At 45.8% G+C, this 17,406-nt stretch overlaps 1 protein-coding gene across 1 annotated transcript in view; it reads right to left on the bottom strand.

The window, feature by feature from the left end:
- Positions 1-3,093: 3,093 nt before the first annotated feature.
- Positions 3,094-17,406, bottom strand: part of fam83c (family with sequence similarity 83 member C) — a 31,823-nt gene continuing 17,510 nt past the window's right edge. Inside the window, exon 4 of the mRNA XM_070895129.1 lies at positions 3,094-4,210. Coding sequence (XP_070751230.1) covers positions 3,367-4,210 — 844 coding nt within the window. The 3' untranslated portion in view covers positions 3,094-3,366. The remainder of the gene's footprint in view (positions 4,211-17,406) is intronic.

Here is a 17,406-nt window from a genome sequence, read left to right as displayed (position 1 = left end):
CAGAGGCAATGTGTTGTATTCAAATTGTAGTGATCTTGGTCCTTCATTCCCAACTCCAGAGTGAGGCAGCCGCATGGTGGCTCCCCTTTTATACAGCTCCTGCCACCAGGGCAGGACAGGAAACCCCGGTCTCCACCAGTTGCACCCTCTGGTGGTGCCAGCATGTATATACACAGTGTAAACCTTATTGATAGTACATCCAGTAAACAAGTCTCCATCTTATGCAACTATACAGTGACTACACAGAGAGTATATCTATAGTCTGCATATATGACACCAATGGTGCACTCATGATGGCCCTAGGGAGGGAGTTCCAGGATGCTGACCCAACGACAATGAAGGAATGGCGATATATGACCAAGTTTGGATGGAGTGCGACTTGCGGGTGATGGTGTTCCCACAAAACCTCCAACCATTGCAGTTGCGTTATTTCGCCCCGATTCAGTAGAAAAGTCGAATACAACATCTACCCCCATTGCAGAATTCCAGTGGATTAAAGCCTTTCCCGTTCATTTCCACTGTAGAGGATACCTCCATCGCAAATAATGTTCCTGCTCCCAATTTTATCTGCTGAGGAATCTTACCCGTGTATATTTATCCCTCCAGGAGCTCATCGATTTCCATCCATGAGCCTAGAAAGGGCGTTGTAATAGGTTATCCATGTATGGGAGATATCAATGCCGCATTAAGAGAGCATGGAAGTGTGGTGGTTATGTTATGGACTAGAAATCCAGAGGGCCCGGACTAATAATCCGGAGAAAGCCAGTTTAAATCCCAACAATTATTAAAAATCAGGAAAAAAAGTGACCATGAAGCTTTCGGATTGTCAAAAAAAAAACAACTGCTCCACGCCCGACCTTCTGCCGTCCTTACCCAGTCTGGGCCTATATGTGACTCCAGTCCCAAACCAATGCGGTCGACCCTTAACTGCTTTCTGAAGCCACTCAGCTGTATCAAACTGCTTTGACAATAAATCCCGGCCCACACCTCTACAATGAAAGAAGAAGGAAAGGTGACCTCGGCCTCGGACAGACACACGTTCCTGCCGTAGTCACACTGCAGCAACTGGGAGAAGGGCCCCAGAGGCCCCGCAGCTCAAGGTTCTGGTTTGATGGAGTTGTTGGATCAATGACTAAAACGCTGTGGTAACTGGTTTATAAAGCTTGTATGAAACTGCTTACCAAATGACATTTATTAGAATAGAAAATAGAACAACTTTAGTGAAACAGTTTTATGTTTACACACAGATGGGATAGTTAGCACACTTTCATCGTGCCTAACCAATTGGCTAATTACACACAACGCACACTTTAAAACAGACTTGCATTTATCAAATTCTACCATGCTTTACAAATCTAATTTCCTTGGTTAAAAAAGATAGAAAGGCTTTCATTTATCTAGCGCCTGTCACGACCACCAGACGTCTCAAAACACTTTACAGCCAGTGAAGTATTTTTGAATTGTAGTCACTGTTGTAGGAATATGGCAGCCAATTTGTGCACAGCAATGACCAGATAATCTGTTTTAGTGATGTTGATTGAGGGATAAATATTGGCCCAGGACACCGGGGATAACTCCCCTGCTCTTCTTCAAAATAGTGCCGTGGGATCTTTTACATCCACCTGATAGAGAAGATGGGGCCTCGGTTTAACGTCCCATCCGAAAGACGGCACCTACTGACAGCGCGGCACTTCCTCAGCACTGCACTGAAGGGAGCATCAGCCTAGATTTATACACTCAAGTTCCTGGAGTGGGACTTGAACCCACAACCTTTTGACTCAGGTGAGTGTGCTGCCCACTGAGCCACGGCTGACTTCCCTTCTTCAATAACTTCCTAATTCTTGTGTCTCCCTGATTGCCATCATGAACCATGAACAAATTGTCTTCATAGAATGATACAGCACAGGAGGCCATTCGGCCCATCGTGCCTGTGCCGGCCCTTTGAAAGAGCGATCCACTTAGTCCCACTCCCTGCAAGTCTTTCCCCTTCAAGTATTTATCAATTCCCTTCTGAAACTTACTGTTAAATCTGCTTCCAGCTCCCTTTCAGGCAGCGCGTTGCGATCACAACAACCCTGTTGCCTCTGGTTCTTTTGCCAATCACCTTAAACAACTTTGTCAATTATTTTCCCATCACAGAAGTTAGACGTATCTCAGGTAGGAACTCGATTCCTCCTGTGTTCAGGAGTTCAGGTTCTAAGGGCCTACTTTTAGAAAGGGCTTTTCCCCAGTCAGGCCGACGTCCTATTAATGAACTTAAAAATTAATTTTAAAAAAGTACTTTCAAAACTGTACACTGTTTGAAATTTCAAAGACTAACATTTCCAAAAATAAACTGTTACAGTATCTCATTATATCTTCGAGATTAGAGATTTGACACTGTTAGGCTGAGAAAGTTTGTGTTTTTTTATATAAAAGGAGAGATTTACCATTTATATTGCACCTAACATGACCTCACAAGGCACTTCACAGCCAATTACATTCTTTTGAAGTGTAGTCACTGTTGTAATGCAAGAAACATGACAGCCAATTTGCAAACAGCAATATGATAATGACTGGATAATCTGTTTCAGTGATGTTGGTTGAGGGATAAATTCTGGCCCAGGACACCGGGGAGTACTCCGCTGCTCTCCTTCGAATCCGAGAGAGCAGACCGGGCCTCAGTTTAATGTCTCATCCCAAAGACGGCACCTCTGGCAGTGCAGCGCTCCCACACCAGTACTGTACTGGAGTCTCAGCCTGGACTTTTGTGCTCAAGTCTCTAGAGTGGGGCTTGAACCCACAACCTTCTGACTCAGAGGCGAGCATGCCACCCACTGAGCCACGGCTGACACCTAAAAGTAAAAACCTAAAGAGGAAAGAAATTGCATAGCAGTTGAACAATTTGTCTATTTAACTCTTCCATTGCTGGACAAACAGAAACCATTCACGGGCAAGTTAAAGAAAGGCATCACTGGTCTTCTGAAGGACACCATTGCCGCTGGACTGATGCTGAAAGTGTTCTTCAAAAATGGTTTTCAGCATTCGGACTTCTGAGCCTCCCCCCCCACCCCCTCCCCCCACCCCCAAAAATCGGGTGCGGATCCCTGTTTAGATGGTTACTACCACCCCACATCATCTTCACTGTCACTATACGTGTGGTTGTAAATCAGGCCAACCCTGTGAAGCATCCATGCTACAGAATTTGAAGAGCACAATCCCATCGCAAAGCACATCTTCCTCAGGCTCCAGATAGCAACTCTGTGCAGGAAATCGGTTCTTTGCGAGCTCAGCAGCCTCGGTCATGTGTGACTGCCTGGGAGCCAGCCGGTCAGGGAACGGCCGTGTAGCAAACAGTCTGAAGGTGGCAGGTGGAGGAAGCCAGGCTTACTGATTGTGCTTCATTAACTGGAAGCGGCTGTAAACAGGCTTAGCCTTCATCTTATCGTTATATTCGATCATCATTTCTAACTTACTGTGCCCGAGAGTCATTCGGTTTTCTGACCTTAAAATCCCACCTGAGGTTTTCCGTGTGTCCCTGGTGTGCATGTCATGCTCCTCAGTGCGACGCAGTGCTTCTTCGCAGTGGACCCGTGGTGAATGAGCGTTCCGTGCTTGCGGTGACGGTGGAGGGTTGAGCGTTTTTGCATCAGACACGTCAACCGTTAGCATTTTGGTTGTTCCCGGTGGGACCACGGGGTTTCCTCTCTGCTGGAGGGCAGCCCCTTGATCTTGGCGCAGAGTGTTGGCCGGATAATGCGGGCCTTGCACATAGCTCGGTTTTGGGCCATAAAGACCCAATCCAGTTGGCTTCGGCAATGGGTTGTGGGTCCGGTCACTGCTCGGTCTGTCCGTCTCTTTGATCTTCCAATTAATGGCGTCAGTGTTATTGGAAGCGGAAGGACTGGTCTGCTTGCGTTCCCACAGGACTTCAGCAGCTGGAGTAGCCATAATGGCTGACTGGATGATGCTGTTCGGACTGCTGGACAGGGTGCTGGAGGGGTTGGAGTGGACCGCTTCTGCCAGCCACTCCTTGGCTGCGTAGCGCTCCGGCATGATCCGGAGGTTGGATGTATAATAAGACAGATCCTCGTCCACCAGGCAGGAGAAACGATCAATGGGTTTCGACTCTGCGTAGAGGCTGCGAAACTCATTGTCAAATGCCGACACCACCTGTCCTGTCAATAGAGTGACAAAATTGAGGTGCACCTGTCCCGACAGCCAGGTAAAGCTAGAAAAAAAAACACATTTGGTTAATTTTTCTTGGCACAAGATGTGTTGGTCCTTCTGAACAACATAGTACCTGCAGTCAAGGGAACAAGTGGGCAACACAGGGGATGCCACACCTGCCCTTTTACCCTCTTCCAGGTGAAACAGCGATTTATTTGTACTTCTTGCAATTCACTATACTGTATTTGCTGCTCACGATGTGGTTTCCTCTACATTGGGGAGACCAAGCGTAGATTGGGTGACCGTTTTGCGGAACACCTCCGTTCAGTCCGCAAGTGTGACCCTGAGCTTTCGGTCGCCTGTCACTTTAATTCTCCGCTCCATTCCCATTCTGACCTCGGCCTCCTACACCATTCCAATGAAGCTCAACGCAAGCTCGAGGAACAGCACCTCATCTTTCGATTAGTCACTTTATAGCCTTCTGGACTCAACATCGAGTTCAACAATTTCAGAGCGTAACATCTGCCCATATTTCCCTCCCCCACCCCATGATAGGTGTTGATCATTCTGCCATCTCCATTTACACCCTATCTAGACTGATCTTTTGTTCCTTTACTTGTCCCATTACCATCTCCTTTCGCCTCGCACCATCATCCCTTTTGTCATTTAATCTCTCCTGCCTTCCACCCTATCACAGACCTTTCCTTTTGTTCATTCCTCCCCGCCCCCTTTTCCTGCCCCTACACTTGCTTAAAACCTGTTACATCTCTAACTTTTTCCAGTTCTAAAGAAGGGTCATCGACCTGAAACGTTAACTCTGTTTCTCTCTCCACAGATGCTGCCTGACCTGCTGAGGGATATTTCCAGCATTTTCAGTCTTTATTTCAGATTTCCAGCATCCGCAGGATTTTGTTCATAAGAGATTGTTAGCTAAAGTTAAAGCTCATGGAATGAAAGGCAAATTATTGAGCTGGTTAGGAAATGGGCTGAGCAGCAGGAGATAGAGAGTAGGGATAATGGGGAGGTACTCACATTGGCAGGATGTGACTAATGGTGTCCCACAGGGATCTGTGTTGGGGCCTCAACTATATCCACAGTATTTATTAACAACTTTGATAATAAGATAGAAAGCAGTGTAGATGGAAGCATGAAATTATAGAGAGATATTAATAGATTAAGTGAATGGGCAAAACTGTGGCAAATGGATTTGAATGCAGGTAAATGTGAGATCATCCACTTTGGACCTAAACCAGATAGATTGGAGTTCTTTCTAAATGGTGGAAAGCTTGAAACAGTGGAGGTCCAAAGAGACTTGGGGGTCTAGGTACATAGATCATTAAAATGTGATGGACAGGTACAGAAAATAATCAAAAAGGCTAATGGAATAATAACTTTTATTTATATACCGCCTTTAACGTAGTAAAACGTCCCAAGACACTTCACAACAACTTTACAACACATATCTGGAGGACTAGAGTACAAGGGGGGTAGAAGTTATGCTGCAGCTGTACAAAGCCCTGGTTAGACCACACCTGGAGCACTGGGAGCAGTTCTGAGCACCACACTGAAGGGAGGATATATTGGCTTTGGAGGGAGTGCAGTGTGGGTTTACCAGAATGATACCTGGACTTCACGGGTTAAGTTACAAGGAGAGATTACACAAAGTAGGGTTGTATTCTCTGGAATTTAGAAGGTCAAGGGGTGACCTGATCGAAGTTTTCAAGCCATTAAGGGGAACAGACAGGGTAGACAGAGAGAGAGACTATTCCCAGTGGTTGGGGGAAGAGTCTTAAAATTAGAGCCAGACCTTTCAGGAGTGAAATTAGAGAGCATTCACGCAAAGAAGTTTGGAACTCTCTTCCGCAAACAGGGCTAAGTCAATAGTTATATTTAAATCAGAGATGGATAGATTTTTGTTAACTAAAGGTATTACGGGATATGGGGCAAAGGCGGGTATGTGGAGTTAGGTCATAGATCAGCTGCAATCTCATTGAATGGGGGGAGGGGGGGAAAACAGGCTCGAAGGGCTGAATGGCCTCCTCCTGTTCCTATTTTGCTAGTTCAGGACCAATCGCATAACCCTGACCGTAGAAAAGTGGGCATCGAGCCATTTCTTTTTTTATACATAAAGTAAAATCCTTCCTCCAACCTTCTCCCCATTTGGAAGTGATTGCCTCTGTGATCCGCTGTGACAGGCCAGCTCCCATGCTCCAGGCCAAGGCTGCTCTGAATGCTTGTGCTGTCGGGCAGATTCAGTCTCTTGTGCATGTGCGGTCACGAATAAAGGCCCTCGATAGCGCAATGAATGCATTTGCTGAATTCCTTTACCTCCAACTTTAATAGTCACCAGTTCACAGAGCAGTTTCTCATGAACTCATCATTTTCTTTAATAGCGCACTGCTTAAAGAGAAGGGCTGCATTTCTGTAGCACCTTTCACAGCCTCAGGATGTCCCAAAGCGTTTTACAGCCAATGAAGTGTTTTTAAAGTGTAGTCTCTGCTGTAGTGCTGGAAACACAGCAGCCAATTTGCGCACAGCAAGCTCCCACAAACAGCAATGTGATAATGACCAGATAGTCTTTGTTAGTGATGTTGGTTTTGGGGATGAATATTGGCCACTGGTGACTACACCAATATTTTCAGAGGTACCGCAGTATGTCAGTATTTATAAGGGGGTCCTCAGCATGAGCCAATACTTGCAACGTGACCCTCTGAGCGTGCCAATACTTACAAGGGGGTCTTCAGCAATGTCCCCTTTAAGCTGCGCAGCCATGCAATGCTCTGCAGATCCCACGCAGCCAGCTCACCGGCGTTAAATAGGGAAAACCGTGCATGTGCGGTGACATGCAAGACGCTCGCCATCATCCAGGACAAAGCAGCCCGTTTGATTGGCACCCCATCCATCACCTTAAACATTCACTCCCTCCACCACCGGCGCCCCCTGGCTGCAGTGTGCACCATCTACAAGATGCACTGCAGCAACTCGCCAAGGCTTCTTCAGCAGCACCTCCCAAACCCGCGACCTCTACCACCTAGAAGGACAAGGGCAGCAGGTCCATGGGAACACCATCACCTCCACGTTCCCCTCCAAGCCACACACCATCCTGACTTGGAAATATATCGGCCGTTCCTTCATTGTCGCTGAGTCAAAATCCTGGAACTCCCTTCCTAACAGCACTGTGGGAGCACCTTCACCACACGGACTGCAGCGGTTCAAGGCGGCGGCTCACCACCACCTTCCCAAGGGCAATTAGGGATGGGCAATAAATGCCGGCCTTGCCAGCGACACCCACATCCTGTGAATGAATAAATGTAAAAAAAAACCTTTTGAATGGGCCTTACACATGGCACACCCCAAAAAAATAATGAAAGGAAAGATTGGTGCTCAGTGTACCAACATTTACAAGGGGGTCCTCAGAGTGTACCAATACTTACTAGGAGTCACCACCACAGAATAGTTTGACAATCACTGCTGTGGATGGATAAAAAGTATTACCAATGAAATGGTAAACCCGTGGGTAAGCAAGAATGGCGAGCGACAGATGGAACGTACGATTCCCTCTGGGGACTCAGCAGATCCAAAATTTACCTTTCCAGCCTGCAGAGAGAGGATAGCTGCTAGAGTAAAGTCTGAGTAATGTTATTCTAGAATTCCACAAGCAGATCTTCAAGATCTGATTTTGTTCCTTCTTTATTATTCGGAGGGACTCACACCAATAAATGTATCTTTGTCCATCAGCGTTAGCCATGGCTCAGGGGTAGCGTTCTCTCGGCTCGGAGTCAGAAGGTCGTGGGTTCAAGTCCCACTCCAGAGACAAAACCTCGGCTGACACTCCCAGTACAGCACTGAGGGAGTGCCGCACTGTCGGCGGTGCCGTCTTTCAGATGAGGTGTTAAACCGAGGTCCCGTCCGCTCTCTCAGGCGGACGTAAAAGATCCCACTGCATTAATGTGAAGAAGAGCGGGGGAGTTCTCCCTGGTGTCCTGGCCAATAGTTATCCCTCAACCAACGTCAATAAAACAGATTCACTGGTTCTGAATTTGCGATCGGAGGCTTCCCGCGGGGAAACGCCTCAGATCCGTAAATAAAATGCCCGCGTGCCTGGTGTTGCGGGAGACTCGCGGTCCTGGGTCTCCCTGGGTACCCGCGGGTAGAGGCCCACGTGTCCCAGGGGTGCAGCTGCTTCACAATCGCCCCTGGGATCATGTGGGCTGGCTCAACCAATGACAGAAGGGAATCCCCATTCATGCTCATGGGGATTCTGTACTTTCGGAAACCCCATAAGTATGAATGGCAATACCCCAAAAAATACCTCTACACTTCAAATTAAAAAAACATTAATTAAAATGACATTTAATTAAATATTTAAAAACAAAAATTAAAATGTTTTGAAAAATAAATTTACATGTTTTAAAGGGGCTAAAAATAAACTTACCTTATTAAACAGGGTTTTTAAATGCATAAATGAGTGAAAAAAATTTTATTTTTATGTTTTTTTTAAACTCCTAATTTCACGGGCATTTGCTGGACAAACAGCGATCTCTCTGCTCTCGGATGACCTTTTCCCGGGGATAGAAACATAGAAAATAGGTGCAGGAGTAGGCCATTCGGCCCTTCGAGCCTGCACCACCATTCAATGAGTTCATGGCCGATCATATACTTCAGTACCCCATTCCTGCCTTCTCTCCATACCCCCTGATCCCTTTAGCCGTAAGGGTCACATCTACTCCCTTTTGAATATATCTAACGAACTGGCCTCAACAACTTTCTGTGGTAGAGAATTCCACAGGTTCACCACTCTCTGGGTGAAGAAGTTTCTCCTCATCTCGGTCCGAAATGGCTTACCCCTTATCCTTAGACTGTGACCCCTGGTTCTGGACTTCCCCAACATTGGAAACATTCTTCCTGCATCTAACCTGTCCAATCCCGTCAGAGTTTTATATGTTTCTATCAGATCCCCTCTCATTCTTCTAAATTCCAGTGAATATAAGCCTAGTCGATCCAGTCTTTCTTCATATGTCAGTCCTGCCATCCCAGGAATCAGTCTGGTGAACCTTCGCTGCACTCCCTCAATTCTTGACAGATCCCAAGTTCCGGGTTACTGTGCATGTGCTTCACACGCGAAGAACTGGAACTTTTGTGGCCCATGTGCACCTCGTACACCTTGTTGGGGCTGCAAGTCACGGCTCATTATCTCAATTGGTTGTCGTATTTCCCACATTACAACAGTGACTACATTTCAAAAGTACTTCACTTTTGTAAAGCTGTTTGGGATGTCCTGATGTCGTGAAAGGCGCTGTATAATTGCAAGCTAAACCTTTCGCCTTTTACATGTGGTATTCTATACCAAGGCTAGTTTCATGTTAAAATATAAATTGATATAATAGCTTGGTGTCTGCCAAGTCCTGAAGCCCATCAATCTCTATGCTCAAGCAGCTCAATAAATAAACTCCAATTTTCTATGTTTCTATGTTGCTTTGTTTCTAAAAGTCAAGTTGAATTTCCATTTGCCAGATGTGGAGTGACCCCAGAGAACATGGACAGCTTAACAAGAGCCGAGGTTTAGGGACTCACCCCTCCCCCTCCCGCCACATAATACGCAATCCTGGAGTTAACCAGACAATAGAGCCGTAACCAACACACAGAATGCCCGTTAAGGGGAGCGCTGTATTTCTATTCACGGAGTAGGAACAAGTGCATGCTTGTCTGGGTTCGAAGGCTTATTAAGTACATTGGAAGTTTTTAAAGATTAAAATTTACAGGGAATTAAAGCATGTAAATATAAGGGATTAAAAATGTCACCCTGCACCTTTTTCATCTCCTCATTTCATAGAATGATGCAGCTCAAAAGGATACCATTTGGCCCATCGTGCCTGGGCGGGTCTTTGAAAGAACGATCCAAAGATGGGTAGGAAAGCAAATTGTGAGGAGGACACAAAAAATCTGCAAAGGGATATAGACAGGCTAAGTGAGTGGGCAAAAAATTGGCAGATGGAGTATAATGTGGGAAAATGTGAGGTTATCCACTTTGGCAGAAATAATAGAAAAGCAAATTATAATTTAAATGGAGAAAAATTGCAAAGTGCTGCAGTAGGTCCCTTGCAGTCGGATTCAGGTGAATTTATAATGGGGAACAAAGAAATGGCAGACCAATTGAACAAATACTTCGGTTCTGTCTTCACGAAGGAAGACACAGATAACCTTCTGAATGTACTAGGGGACCGAGGGTCTAGTCAGAAGGAGGAACTGAAGAATATCCTTATTTGGCGGGAAATTGTGTTAGGGAAATTGATGGGATTGAAGGCCGATAAATCCCCAGAGCCTGATAGTCTGCATCCCAGAGTATTTAAGGAAGTGGCACTAGAAATAGTGGATGCATTGACAGTCATTTTCCAACATTCCACAGACTCTGGATCAGTTCCTATCGAGTGGAGGGTAGCTAATGTAACCTCACTTTTTAAAAAAGGAGGGAGAGTGAAAACAGGGAATTATAGACCGGTCAGCCTGACATCGGTAGTGGGTAAAATGATGGAATCAATTATTAAGGATGTCATAGCAGCGCATTTGGAAAGAGGTGACATGATAGGTCCAAGTCAGCATGGATTTGTGAAAGGGAAATCGTGCTTGACAAATCTTCTGGAATTTTTTGAGGATGTTTCCAGTAGAGTGGACAAGGGAGAACCAGTTGATGTGGTATATTTGGACTTTCAGAAGGCTTTTGACAAGGTCCCACACAAGAGATTAATGTGCAAAGTTAAAGCACATGGGATTGGGGGTAGTGTGCTGACATGGACTGAGAACTGGTTGTCAGACAGGAAGCAAAGAGTAGGAGTAAATGGGTACTTTTCAGAATGGCAGGCAGTGACTAGTGGGGTACCGCAAGGTTCTGTGCTGGGGCCCCAGCTGTTTACATTGTACATTAATGATTTAGACGAGGGGATTAAATGTAGTATCTCCAAATTTGCGGATGACACTAAGTTGGGTGGCAGTGTGAGCCACGAGGAGGATGCTATGAGGCTGCAGAGTGACTTGGATAGGTTAAGTGAGTTGGCAAATGCATGGCAGATGAAGTATAATGTGGATAAATGTGAGGTTATCCACTTTGGTGGTAAAAACAGAGAGACAGACTATTATCTGAATGGTGACAGATTAGGAAAAGGGGAGGTGCAACGAGACCTGGGTGTCATGGTACATCAGTCATTGAAGGTTGGCATGCAGGTACAGCAGGCGGTTAAGAAAGCAAATGGCATGTTGGCCGTTATAGCGAGGGGATTTGAGTACAGGGGCAGGGAGGTGTTGCTACAGTTGTACAGGACCTTGGTGAGGCCACACCTGGAGTATTGTGTACAGTTTTGGTCTCCTAACTTGAGGAAGGACATTCTTGCTATTGAGGGAGTGCAGCGAAGGTTCACCAGATTGATTCCCGGGATGGCGGGACTGACATATCAAGAAAGACTGGATCAACTGGGCTTGTATTCACTGGACTTCAGAAGAATGAGAGGGGACCTCATAGAAACGTTTAAAATTCTGACGGGTTTAGACAAGTTAGATGCAGGAAGAATGTTCCCAATGTTGGGGAAGTCCAGAACCAGGGGTCACAGTCTAAGGATAAGGGGTAAGCCATTTAGGACCGAGATGAGGAGAAACTTCTTCACCCAGAGAGTGGTGAACCTGTGGAATTCTCTACCACAGAAAGTTGTTGAGGCCAATTCACTAAATATATTCAAAAAGGAGTTAGATGTAGTCCTTATTACTAGGGGGATCAAGGGGTATGGCGAGAAAGCAGGAATGGGGTACTGAAGTTGCATGTTTAGCCATGAACTCATTGAATGGAGTTGCAGGCTCGAAGGGCCGAATGGCCTACTCCTGCACCTATTTTCTATGTTTCTATGTTTCTATGTTTTTAAATAGCAGCGCATTTGGAAAGCAGTGACAGGATCAGTCCAAGTCAGCATGGATTTATGAAGGGGAAATCATGCTTGACAAATCTTCTGGAATTTTTTATGTATGTAACTAGTAGAGTGGACAAGGGAGAACCAGTGGATGTGGTGTATTTGGACTTTCAAAAGGCTTTTGACAAGGTCCCACACAAGAGATTGGTGTGCAAAATCAAAGCACATGGTATTGAGGGTAATGTACTGACGTGGATAGAGAACTGGTTGGCAGACAGGAAACAGAAAGTCAGGAAAAACGGGTCCTTTTCAAAATGGCAGGCAGTGACTAGTGGAGTGCCGCAGGGCTCAGTGCTGGTACCCCAGCTATTTACAATATACATCAATGATTTAAATGAAGGAATTGAGTGTAATATCTCCAAGTTTGCAGATGACACTAAACTGGGTGGTGGTGTGAGCTGTGAGGGGGACGCTAAGAGGCTGAAGGGTGACTTGGACAGGTTAGGTGAGTGGACAAATGCATGGCAGATGCAGTATAATGTGGATAAATGTGAGGTTATCCACTTTTGGGGCAAAAACACGAAGACAGAATATTATCTGAACGGCGGCAGATTAGGAAAAGGGGAGGTGAAACGAAACCTGGGTGTCATGGTACATCAGTCATTGAAAGTTGGCATGCAGGTACAGCAGGCAGTGAAGAAGGCAAGTGGTATGTTGGCCTTCATAGCTAGGGGATTTGAGTATAGGAGCAGGGAGGTCTTACTGCAGTTGTACAGGGCCTTGGTGAGGCCTCACCTGGAATATTGTGTTCAGTTTTGGTCTCCTAATCTGAGGAAGGACGTTCTTGCTATTGAGGGAGTGCAGCGAAGGTTCACCAGACTGATTCCCTGGATGGCTGGACTGACATATGAGGAGAGACTGGATCAACTGGGCCTTTATACATTGGAGTTTAGAAGGATGAGAGGGGATCTCATAGAAACATATAAGATTCTGACGGGACGGGACAGGTTAGATGTGGGAAGAATGTTCCTGATGTTGGGGAAGTCCAGAACCAAGGGATACAGTCTTAGGATAAGGGGTAGGCCATTTAAGACTGAGATGAGGAGAAACTTCTTCACTCAGAGAGTTGTTAACCTGTGGAATTCCCTGTCGCAGAGTGTTGTTAATGCCAGTTCATTGGATATATTCAAGAGGGAGTTAGATATGTCCGTTACGGCTAAGGGGATCAAGGGGTATGGAGAGAAAGCAGGAAAGGGGTACTGAGGGAATGATCAGCCATGATCTTATTGAATGGTGATGCAGGCTCAAAGGGCCGAATGGCCTACTCCTGCACCTATTTTCTATGTTTCTATGTTTCTAGTACAGAGGGACCTGGGGGTCCTTGTGCATGAAACACAAAAAGTTAGCATGCAGGTACAGCAAGTACTCAGGAAGGCAAATGGAATGTTGGCCTTTAGTGCAAGAGGCATGGAGTATAAAAGCAGAGAAGTCCTGCTACAACTGTACAGGGCATTGGTGAGGCCACACCTGGAGAGCCGTGTACAGTTTTGGTCTCCGTAGTTAAGGATATATTTGCATTGGAGGCTGTTCAGAGAAGGTTCACTAGATTGATTCCGGAGATGAGTGGGTTGACTTATGAAGATAGGTCGAGTAGGTTGGGCCTATACTTATTGGAGTTCAGAAGAATGAGAGGTGACCTTATTGAAACATATAAGATAATGAGAGGGCTCGACAAGGTGGATGCAGAGAGGATATTTCCAGTCATGAGGGAATCTAGAACTAGGGGGCATAGTCTCAGAATAAGGGGCCGCCCATGTAAAACTGAGATGAGGAGGAATTTCTTCTTTTAGAGGGTTGTAAATCTGTGGAATTCTCTGCCCCAGAGAGCTGTGGAGGCTGGGTCATTGAATATATTTAAGGTGGAGATATACAGATTTTTGAGCAATAAGGGAATAAAGGGTTATGGGGAGCGGGCAGGGAAGTGGAGTCCATGATCAGATCAGCCATGATTTTATTGAATGGCGGAGCAGGCTCGAGGGGCCAAATGGCCGACTCCTGCTCCTATTTCTTATGTTCTTATGTAATTAGTCCCACTTCCCCCTGCTCTTTCCCCATAAACTTGCAACTTTTCCTTTTCACGTATAAATCCAATTCTTGTTTGAAAGATATTATTGAGTCTGATTCCACTGCCCTTTCAGGCAGAGCGTTCCAGATTACGACAACTTGCTGCATTAAAAAAAAGCCTCATTCTCCCCTCTGGTCCATTGGCCAATTAGCTCAACAGTCTCAATATGTGAGACCAGAGTAAGGAAACCAGAAAAGCTGAGAAAACACAATTGCTCCGCTGGCTTTGGGATTTTACCGCCTTATTGCACCTATTAAAATAAAATGGATGTCACGAGTCCCCTGAGGCAGAGATGAAAGCACCTGAACCTTCCCTTGGGACGATTCCAATCAGCACACCTCACCCAGTTTACAGCAAGTCAGCCGTTACCCTGGTCACACGTTTCAGATAACACAAATGCTTCAGCCGGATGCCATTGTTCAACGTACTCAGTCCACAGAGTTCCTTAACTGGTAACAGCACCTCCTTTTTTTGTTCTGGGATGTGGGCGTCACTCGCAAGGCCAGCCTTTATTGTCCACCCCTAGTTGCCCTCGAGTGCTTTGCTGGGCCATTTCAGGGGGCAGTTAATAGTCAACCACATTGCTGTGGGTCTGGAGTCACATATAGGCCAGACCGGGTAAGGATGGCAGATTTCCTTCCCTGAAGGACATTAGTGAACGAGATGGGTTTTTAACGAGACTTGCATGGTCACCATTACTGATACGAGCTCTTTATTCCAGGTTTATTTATTAATTGAATTTAAATTCCCCAGCTGCTGTGATGGGATTTGAACTCTGGTTTCCGGATCATTAGTTCAGTGACATAATCACAATGCTGCCTCTGGTCTCTCAATCACTGGGGCAATTTGACAGGGCCCATTAATCCTGTGACAATTTTTACAGACGGTATTTTACTTGAAACACAAGACACTCTGGAGCGATTACACCCTACTGTAGGGTTCAACCGGGTTGTAATGTGGTCTGTCAGCTGTAGACTGCAGGAAGATATCGATGGACTGGTCAGAACAGTGGCAAATGTAATTCAATCTGGAGAAGTGTGAGGTAATGCATTTGGCGAGGGCTAACAAGGCAAGGGAATACGCATTTATTGGTAGGATACTGAGAAGTGCAGAGAAACAAAGGGACCTTGGAGTGCTTGTCCACAGATCCCTGAAGGTAGCAGGCCAGGTAGATAAGGTGGTTAAGAAGCCATACAGAATACTTGCCTTTATTAGCTGAGGTATAGAATCCAAGAGCAGGGACGTTATGCTTGAATTGTATAAAACACGAGTTAGGCCACAAGCTGGAGTACTGCGTGCAGTTCTAGTCACCACATTACAGGAAAGATGTGATTGCACTAGAGAGGGTACAGAGGAGATTTACGAGGATGTTGCCAGGACTGGAGAATTTTAGCGATGAGGAAAGATTGGATAGGCTGGGGTTGTTTTCTTTGGAACAGAGGAGGCTGAGGGGAAACCTGATTGAGGTGTATAAAATTATGAGGGGCCTCGATAGAGTGGATAGGAAGGACCTATTTCCCTTAGCAGAGGGGTCAACAACCAGGGGGCATAGATTGAAAGTAATTGGGGAGAGGTTTAGAGGGGATTTGAGGAGAAATTTCTTCACCCAGAGGGTGTTGAGGGTCTGGAACTCACTGCCTTAAAGGGTGGTAGAGGCAGAAACCCTCATCACATTTAAAAAGTACTTGGATATGCACTTGAAGTGTCGTAAGCTACAAGGCTATGGACCAAGAACTGGAAGGTGGGATTAGGCTGGATAGCTCTTTGTTGGCCGACACGGACACAATTGAATCGAATGGCCTCCTTCTGTGCTGTAAATTTCTGCGATTCTATGATAATGGATAGAGAACAGGAAATTGAATCTTTCCATCTTTGTTTAAAATAGTAAGAACATAAGAAATAGGAGCAGGAGGAGGCCATACAGCCCCTCGAGCCTGCTCCACCATTTATTACGATCATGGCTGATCTGATCATGGACTCAGGTCCACTTTCCCACCCGCTCCCCATAACCTCTTATCGGTTAAGAAATTGTCTATTTCTGTCTTAAATTTATTCAATGTCCCAGCTTCCACAGCTCTCTGAGGCAGCGAATTCCACAGACTTACAACCCTCAGAGAAGAAATTCCTCCTCATCTCAGTTTTAAATGGGTGGCCCCTTATGCTAAGATTATGCCCTCTAGTTCTACTCTCCCCCATCAGTGGAAACATCCTCTCTGCATCCACCTTGTCAAGCCCCCTCATAATCTTATACGTTTCGATAAGATCATCTCTCATTCTTCTGAATTTCAATGAGTAGAGGCCCAACCTCCTCAACCTTTCCTCATAAGTCAACCCCCTCATCTCCAGAATCCTCTTCACACATAGAATGATACAGCACAGAAGGAGGCCATTCGGCCCATCATGCCTGTGCCAGCTTTTTGGTAGAGTATCCCATTAGTCCCACTCTCCCTGCTCTTTCCCCATAGCCCTGAAAATGTTTCCCCTTTAAGTATTTATCCAATTGCCTTTTGAAAGTTACTGTTGGATCTGTTTTGGCCATCCCTTCAGGCAGTGCATTCCAGATCATAACAACTCGCTGCATAAAAACAGTTCTCCTCGTTCACCCCCGCCTACTGGTTCTTTTGCCAATTACCTTATATCTGTATCCTGTTTACAGAAAAGTTGTGGAAGTTTCACCAACAGCAGCCCAGTGATTCTGCTACTCGACGAGCAACCCAGAGGTCCAGCCATGGCGACATCGTGAAATTGAAATTAATAAATATTAAAAAAATGAAAGGCCTACTGTAAAAACCCAGGTTCCCCTGTGTCCTTCAAGGAAGAGAACCTTCCAACCCTGCCTGGTCTGGTCTACTTGTGACTCTCACGCCAGCTCCACGTGTGAAACAAAGCGCGCTTGTGCAATTCACCTCACAGTACAAGGGAGACGAATTTAACACAATGCAGATCGGGACCGAATACACAGCCACGTTCATTGGAAGTATATATGTAATATAAGTATGGCATCAGGTTCTTGGCATATTCCCAGCAACATCTGATCTGTGCATCATCTGTTCCGGTGTGGCATGAACAGGATTAATTCACAGTATCAATTGAAAATGTCAAAACGGAGATCAGTAGATTTTAGTTGGGTAAGGGTATGGAGGGTAATGGAACCAAGGCAGATAAGTGGAGCTAAGCAACAGATCAGCCGTGATCTGACTCAATGGCGGACCAGGCTCGAGGGGCTGAATGGCCTCCTGC

The sequence above is a fragment of the Pristiophorus japonicus genome, chromosome 12 (genome assembly GCF_044704955.1).
Source record: "Pristiophorus japonicus isolate sPriJap1 chromosome 12, sPriJap1.hap1, whole genome shotgun sequence".
Lineage (NCBI taxonomy): Eukaryota > Metazoa > Chordata > Chondrichthyes > Pristiophoridae > Pristiophorus > Pristiophorus japonicus.
Note: the sequence above shows the minus strand (reverse complement) of the source record. Positions and strands in the feature narration are given on the sequence as shown.